The 9,211-nt window shown below is 33.9% G+C and overlaps 1 protein-coding gene across 1 annotated transcript in view; it reads right to left on the bottom strand.

Annotated features, from left to right (window-relative positions):
- The window catches only part of LOC137405750 (uncharacterized), a 45,070-nt gene continuing 35,859 nt past the window's right edge, over positions 1-9,211 (bottom strand). Inside the window, exons 18-19 of the mRNA XM_068092133.1 lie at positions 2,405-2,594; positions 1-912 (exon numbers count right to left, since the gene is read on the bottom strand). Of these exons, the coding sequence (XP_067948234.1) occupies positions 751-912; positions 2,405-2,594 (352 nt within the window). The 3' untranslated portion in view covers positions 1-750. The remainder of the gene's footprint in view (positions 913-2,404; positions 2,595-9,211) is intronic.

Raw genomic sequence — 9,211 nt, 5'->3', positions numbered from 1 at the left:
ACTAATGATCAGGAGGTTGGTGAGACAGACAAGGACCATCGGTAGTGTGAGACTATTAGAAAGGGCATCCGACTACAACTGCTCTTATGAAAAATCTCATGAGCAAATGATAACGTTAAATCCTATAGAAGGAAGAGGATTTGCAGTGGCTCCCCCTAATAGGAAAAGCTGAACGAAGATACAATAGCAATAATACATACTAATAATAATACAGCTGTCTTCAACTAGCAAAGGCATGATGACATATACAAGGCTAATCATAAAAGTTAGCCTTTATCCTAGAAAAATAGAATAATAGCCCACATTTTATCTTTTTATTGTCAGTATTCATTGTGTTTCCATGCTTTGAATGGGTTTGGAATTGATATATAACTGATATATTCATTTATAAAAATGTTTGTCAATCTTTTAGCTGTCAGCATCATCAAACATTGTATGAAATAACTAGGCCATTCTAGAGCATCAAAAACAATTAAAATGTTGCCATTTTATAAAAATATTATAAATTCAAAAACTCTTCTAGTTTCACGACTTTGCTCTCGCATACAGATGGTTTCCACTTTACAACAGAACGTGATGTTGGCATACATAGCAGAGGTTACGTCTAGATGAAATTGTCTTGCATAAATTAACCTAGAACAGCTGTCAGGTGTACATGATAATGACTTGGAGACAAAACTAGAAAGTTGAAGTACTTTTTCACCATAAAATGACTGCAGGGATAATAAATAGCTAAACAAAGTGATCTGGTCACTCAGGAGTTACAAAGTTGGGTTTCGATATAGACTTAAATAGTGTCATTTCACTTGAGTTGAGGGCCATCAGGGGCCTGAGGCTAGAGAGAAGACTTTTGTAAAGGTCTGGAAACATCACTTCCTGGCTGGCGAGCAACTGCTTGATCCTGTGTCTCTCCTGCAGACAGGACTTGATTTAGTAGACATGATAAACTATGAGCACATTAGCAAAGAAGCACACAGTTGCATAGAATATATGTCCATTGTGGTAGATAGACCAGACAGCTATAATTACATCTTAGCGGCATCATTCAGTTTGTTTATTATTAAAAATAACACAAAAGATTATCATAAGTAGTTTTATTGAGAAAAGAGAGCAACTGCTTGCATCATTTTATCGACTCGAATCTTGTAAATGATTATTACGTTTTGGTACATATAGTATTTATGGTATTTATTAGCTTCAATATGGTACAGTTTGCTTATAAATAAAATTAAAACAAAGGATTATCCCCAATGGCTTTTTGATTACTATTGATCATTTTAAATGATACCTACAACTCTCTCCGTTCAAAAGCCTACGTAATTGATAAACGACAAATAGTTTATGTATATTTGATCCGTTTAAATGAATGGTCCTTATTGGACAGATTAAAATGGATGGTCCTTATTGGACAGATTAAAATGGATGGTCCTTATTGGACAGATTAAAAATTTTCTTTGTAGTTGTTTTATCTGAATTCAGCTTCTTTGAAATTAGTTAAAAATTACTTAATAATAGGTGACTTTTACATCAATATTATATTGTCAGGAATAATAAAGAGCGGCATTGATGTTTTAACATATATATTATTATTATTTTAGCCTTTTATTTTTGTGTTAGAATAGCAGTTGCTTTAAGTGTGCAAACTTTCACGCAATCACAAAATTCTAAACATGCAATTAAAAAATGACTAAAATGTTGGCCAATATGGAGCTTGAACCCATAACATTCAGCTTATTAGACTGACGCATTAACCAAATGAACTAATCAACCACAAGATGTGGTTGATTAGCCAAAAGCGCTTTGCATAGGAATTGGAAAAGAGACAACTAAAATGTTGGCCAAGATGGGGCTCAAACCCATGGCATTCAGCTTATTAAACTGACACTCTAACCAACTGAGCTAATCATACTGGCCAAAATCCCAGCATAATTGTGACAATCAGAGAATGAAGATTGCTTCGTGACCAAAAGTGAATGAACGGACGGACAGACAGACAACGACCAAAAATATGAATAAACGCACTCAAAATAAAACTGTTATTTTAGTGCTGACGTACTGATAATGATGGATTTTTAATCTTTTTTGATGATGAAAAACAGAGCCCTTCTGAATGTCAACCTGTCAACCGAGCTGATGTATTTATCAAGCCCCTTCACTTTACCACATATCAAACTCAATTACCTTTATACCATACCATCTCTTATGTTTCTCTTGTGAGTCCAAAACAGTCGGCAAATACATAACTGGCAACAGACATGATTCCTTCAAGTTTCGAAATAAAACTGAGCTTTCAGTTTACAAGCATCCTTCAAAATACACCCGACTAACAACAAGGGTTGAAGAGAGTGCGCCAAGTAGCAGATTTGTGTCTTAACTAGATACCATAATGTAGTGTGAAACATACCTTTGGCTGCTCAAAACATGCTGGACAGTTCTCTGCTATAACTGGCAGCATTTGCGACTCAGCGAAGTCTCGTAAAGTCTTTTCCCTCACGTAAACGAGAGGGCGTATCACTCTGAGGTCCCCTTCATTAACTGTATAATTGGCCTTCATCGTGCGCAGAAGACCGTTATGGAAAGTTGACATCATGAAACTAAAAATAATTAACAATATTTGCTGTCTAGGAAATAAGGTTCAGCGAGTAAGGTCATGAAAGGTCGGCCAAATTTTTAGCAATCTTTTAAAATTATATGGAGGATATGTAGCAAACCAACCATATCCATTCCGAGATGCATAATATGAGTATAATTATGCTCAGGTATTGGAGAGACTAGCAGCTCTATGTGTAAAACTGTAGGAACTATGTATGATACCACAGGTACTATGTATGATATCACATGTACTATGTATGATATCACAGGTACTATGTATGATATCACAGGTACTATGTATGATATCACATGTACTATGTATGATATCACAGGTACTATGTATGATATCACAGGTACTATGTATGATATCACAGGTAATATGTATGATATCACAGGTAATATGTATGATATCATAGTTACTATGTATGATATCACAGGTACTATGTATGATATCATAGGTAAAATGTATAATATCATAGTTACTATGTATGATACCACAGGTACTATGTATGATATCACATGTACTATGTATGATATCACAGGTACTATGTATGATATCACAGGTACTATGTATGATATCACATGTACTATGTATGATATCACAGGTACTATGTATGATATCACAGGTACTATGTATGATATCACAGGTAATATGTATGATATCACAGGTAATATGTATGATATCATAGTTACTATGTATGATATCACAGGTACTATGTATGATATCATAGGTAAAATGTATAATATCATAGTCACTATGTATGATACCACAGGTACTATGTATGATATCACATGTACTATGTATGATATCACAGGTACTATGTATAATATCACAGGTACTATCTACAATATCACAGGTATTCATAGAATTAGTCATAAGTCCTGATCTCTATTTCCTTTCATCAAAATTTTTCATGTGATTTTATCTGTTTGCATTTGTTTTTTCTGTTTTGACACCGCTTGCTTAGCTTTTGAGTGTCGACATCAAATAAAATAAGATGATGATATTCACATGAACAAGGTGATGCTGTGGTGTTAGAATTAGCAGGAAGGATATTATTCAAGTCCACAGCATTTGGAGTGATTATTAAACTACAGCATGTTTGTAAGCATACACACAATTGCGTTCATATAATACAAGAAGCTTATCCTCATCTATATACATAAATCTTAAAGTTTGTATTTGCTTTGGTATGTCCAACTATACCTATTAAAATTTAGCAATGAAATATCCGTTTCATGCTGGATTTGAACTCTAGGAGATTGCAACCGCAAGTTTCAAACCATGCATTTAACTGCAGAGCTATAGCTCTTAGCATTATTAGCGGTATATGGTATCATATACCATATGCACAGGCTAAATGTGCACTTTTGATTATCAAGTAATATTACCTTTTGCTTTTTTTACTTTTTGAAATTGTTTACAAACTAACTTTTTGCAACCATTACCTATTTGTTAAATTAATAATTTTTAAATGTGCCATTTTACATTCAAATGTACCGTTACACTTCTATTTCCGGTTTTCGTAAAGTTCGATTGCTAAATCGGTAAAGGCTAATAATTTTTACGCGGCAATTGTATTATCGCGAGTAAAAATAGCCTCTACATTCACCCTCTAGTCGGTGAGACAAAGTACCAGACAAAGACAGCCTAATATCTCACTTTTACATTTGTACTAGTATCGAGAGGCACCAGTATCATAGTATTCAAAGTTTTGATGGAACAGTAACCTTTTTTATACACACAAACACTTTTATGCACAAATTGTTATTATTAGAGTTGCCCCGATTTTGGTATCGGCAATCGGTATCGGTGGCGATATGGGTGTTAAGTATCTGAATCGGCCGATCTTTTCTGAAAAATCTGAAACTTCCGATACTTTTTACAGATAAAATATTTAGCAGAAAACCAAATTTTAGCCTGCTACACTAATATAAATCATCAGCTGCAAGCTCCATACTTTTACCTAATGAATTTCGGGCCTGCCACACAATTTATTTCATGTCTACAGCTGAGAAACCTTTTTGCTTTAGTCAGGACGTTATCACAAAGTGTGGTATTTTCAAATTACAGCGATACGATTTATTGCAGCCAATCACGTACAAGATAACAAAGATGGGAGACAAGAATGCAGTGTAATATTTCTATTTACTAGCATTACGAAAGTTTGTATCGTACAAAACGGTAACCATAGTGGCTTATCGGTATTTAGCCTGTCTTCCATCATCTGTGGCAAGTGAGTCCACCCCTTCAGTACGACTGGCTCCATTGATATTTGATAGTGATAGAAGAGACTTCTTACTGAGAAAATTGAATTACTAACGGTAATTAAAAGAAACATTGATTTGCTCTAAACTTGTACAGGCCCAGCAGTTCATCCAGCAATAGAAGAGAGACTTCGTTATCACAGAGAGAACTGTACCACTTACAGCAATTACCTTGATTTACAAATTACAAGAAACATGGACTGATTTGTTACTACATGCACGGTCTGTCAGTATGTGAATACGTGTATGTATATATATTTTTTTCCATAAATACAAACAAATAAATTAATATTTATATTTTTTGCATTATATTTATATTTGCATAATAAAATGAACAACTATTTATGTAACACAAAAGATCTGAATCGGATTACTTTTCAATAAGAATCGGTATATTGGATCGGCATCTGAATCGGCTGGTGAATTAGAATCAGGGCATCTCTAGTTATTATTAGTTTAACGTATTCAGAATTTTTATTTTGTTTTCTCAATTCATATTTTTGTATCATTACCAAATCATCTTTCATTGCAATCGTAGCAAAACAGACTTAATTTAGCTATTACTAGCTAATTATTTCACATTTACATTTAAAAACCTTTATAGTTGTTTTATTTCTTAATTTACAATATTTGACCTGCACAAAACATTTTTCTCATGATATGAAGTTTGAAAGTTAGTTGTTTGACAAAGTTTGAAAGCCTTTACAGTTGTTTTATTTTTTCTAATTTATTAAAACTGCGCAAAAACACTTTTTCATGATATGAAGTTTGAAAGTTAAAATAGTAACAGGTGTTATATGCTGAATAAAAAAAAAGTTTCTGCGAAGACTTTTAATACTTGGGCAACGCCGGGCATTTACCTAGTAAATATATAAACTACAGTTGAGGGAACTTTTCCACAGGGTTCCTTTAGGTTAACCAAGAACGTTCTATAAATTTATGTTCTGAATACTGGTATAACCTCATTTGAATATTGTATGAACGTGAAACCAAGTATAAGTACGTGTAAGTAGGTATGAGCAATGCTTAGCTGTAATTATAATTACATGCAAACAATTTTACCCGCTGAAAGATTTCACTGTACGCTGGCAGTTCTAAATTGAAATAAACACTAACATAAAATTTAAAATGGGGATGTTTGTGAACAAAAAATTGACATATATTTTTTTCGGAAAAAACATATGCTTTTAAGTTTTTAACAGAAAGTAGAAACAGTTTATTTTACTTGATAAAACTAAAGGGTGAAGGGATAATTTCAATGTTCCATTTCTGAGTAACACTACACATCTTACAAAAACTTAGTTTTTATGTAAACTATTAATGACTACCTTCACGGCCGTTTAAACTAATATTTGAAGATTTCAACCATTCATAAAGCCTTATATATGAGCCTTATATATATAACAAATATGAGAGAACGGTTCACAATAGTTGTTATAGTAGGCATTTAAGCTTTTTAGCATTTAATCTTTAAGCAAAATTACCAAAGCAAATCAGTTGGCGGAAGAAAGCGTTATGAACACAGCTGGGATCTAATACATTGTCATATTGTTTATCATTCAAGATGGTAGTTCTTTTTATTTGGTTTGACTAAGTTCCTTCTAACCAATATTTAGTTGGTAAATGCTATACAATGTCAACAATGCTATACACATAAATAGAATGATCGCAATCATTGATAAATAGGTGTTAATAATAACAATAAATAGGTGTTACTAATGAGAAAGTTGGACATTCACAAAGACTAATTGTGAACAGAAAAGCAACCCTGATGACATCCACAATTGATTTATTTTCTTTATATTTATTGCATCTTAGCTAGCGCAGTAAAACAAATAAAAAATACATAAAAATCTTGACAGACATTTATGCTCTGCACGAACTTCTTCTTGCGAACCTCACTCGCCTGCGATTCGTCGCCCTGTGTGCTGTGGGAGATGATGATTTTCGTCGACTGATTCTCTTGAGACTTCTAGTCCTTTTTCTTCTTCTTTTTTTCGATTGTCGACGAGAATAACGGCTCCGTTTGATAATGAATGTAGAACTTCAAAAAAAATGAAGACCTTGTGAAAAGCTGCTCCCTTACTTTATTGTGCCGACAATACAATAAGACTAATGATCGTCCAGACAAACGAATAGATTGCATCAATAAGTACGGCAGGACAGCAAGAGACAAGTAAAGACTTCCATCTACCTGATAAACACGCTTGTACTTGTGTCACATTTGTGACATTTTCCTTTGGCCATTTTGGCCCCGTTGAACATCAGCTTGGTCTTTGTTCGTCTTTGTTCTGTCTTCTTTTTACATGAGAAACAGTAAGCGTGAACGGTGCCCCGGTTCTTTGACCTCATTGTTTTGAACTTTGAGAGTAGGTACTAAGAATATGTTGCCTTGAAGGTGGCTTCCGTTTCTACTCTTAATGTGATGACAAATCTTAAATGTGAAGAATTTAAGGATTGTTAAATATGTACTATCAAAAATTCTTCCTTATATTACCTTGATATTAGTCATACCCTTTCAGAACTACTGGTACTCACTCCACTAGGAATCACGAGCACACGCTTGAACCAGCATAAGATATTTCAATTTATGTATATCTTGAATCATCTGACTTCTACCTGTTTGGGCCTGTTGCTGAGTTTCTGAGAGAAACCCACTTGATCATGGCGATGAGATTAAGATTGCAGCAAGCAACTTTTTAAAAAGTCAATCTAAAGATTTCCATACTAAAAGCATACAAAGCTGGTACCTCAATGACAAGAGCGTGTGTCATTGCATGGAAATTATGTTGAAAAAAATTGTAAGCTACTTATAATAGAACTTCTTTTGATATACCAACTAGTTGGGCCTGTCGGCGTTGCCCGGGTGTTAAAAATCAGTTTATAAACTAAGAAAGCTAGTAATTCTAATAAGCTAATTAATAGGCGCTAGGCTTCTAATGGTGGTAGGCCATGATGTTGTGTCAGCATTGTTGTCCACCTACAGCTATTCTAATGATAGCTATAGCCGGAATGACAGACAGACAGACATACTTTGAGAAATAGATTTATCGATTCACCTCATTTCTTGAATGGCTTTCATACATTAGTATAAAAATTGTGTCTTATAACAACTCCAAACATATATATTTAGTAAAAGTTCGTTAAAAAGTGTAATAAAACACATACAGGTCCCTTCCAAAGCAGAGCAGAAACAACTAGCTATGGTTATCATTAGCTCTTCTCCACAAAGACATGTTTCCATTACTATATTTATATATTATATACATGTATTTATATATTATACATTTATATACTCGTTACTTATATATTATACATTTTAACATTTATACTAGCTGCGCTACCCGACGTTGCCCAGGTATTAAAAATCAGCTTATAAACAATGAGAGGTAGTGAAAGTTGCCTGCCACTTGCTATTAGCCTGGAACACTGCCAATAGATAATTTGAGTAAGTTTACTAATAAGAGCTACCAGCTTCTCATGACGTTATGCCACCACCCTGCATAGTAATGGAAAGCCATTGCATATTTCCTCCCAGGAATACCGCCTAGGAAGCTCTTAAGCTTGTGTAGCCAAATTAGTATGGCTTTGGACTGGCGCGCAGGAGAGTCTGAGATCAAATCTTCTGCGATACAGATTCTTTATTCTAAGATTTTAACAGCTATAGCTGGACACGCATGCATACACACATATACACACAAACTGAGAAATATTATATTTATATGTACCGATTAAATAAATATAAATGCTTAAATATTTTATAGATTAGAGCTATCTAAATAAAACTACTTGTACTTTTAAAGGCCAAATGAGGTTTACTGCCATGAATGAATCAATGCCGCCATAAACATCCTTTAAACCTGGTACAAAATCTCTCAAGCCTGAGCGCTCTAACATTATGGGTGGACAATAGAAATTAGATCTAGTTATTGTTACTCCATTACTTTCTCTGATTAATGATAAATACTAAAATGCAAATCATCATCAGATACAAACAAATCTTACAAGTTTCTCTGAAAGTTTCTGAACAGCAGCTCAACGAAACTCGTCCTAACATTTTAGCTCAACTTCAAATTTGCACCCAAAAATTTTGGCTAAAAGACATGCTCTATGAATGTCTCAGAAGGTTTCCGTCATACAAGATTGCATTAAACAGAGAATGTAAAATTTGATTGTTTTGTAATATTTCAGATCCACCCGTGTAACATGTCTGGAAAGGTCTGATGAAGTGTATTGGCGCAGCTAAAGATAGCCAGTACTTCTCAAAACACCTAAAGTATCAATTATAAATTTTGTTCGGCAAAATTGATCATAGTAGAAAGCACATGTTAAACTCAAAGTACAGTAGACG

Source organism: Watersipora subatra, chromosome 10, assembly GCF_963576615.1.
Source record: "Watersipora subatra chromosome 10, tzWatSuba1.1, whole genome shotgun sequence".
In the NCBI taxonomy this organism is placed as follows: Eukaryota; Metazoa; Bryozoa; class Gymnolaemata; order Cheilostomatida; family Watersiporidae; genus Watersipora; species Watersipora subatra.
Note: the sequence above shows the minus strand (reverse complement) of the source record. Positions and strands in the feature narration are given on the sequence as shown.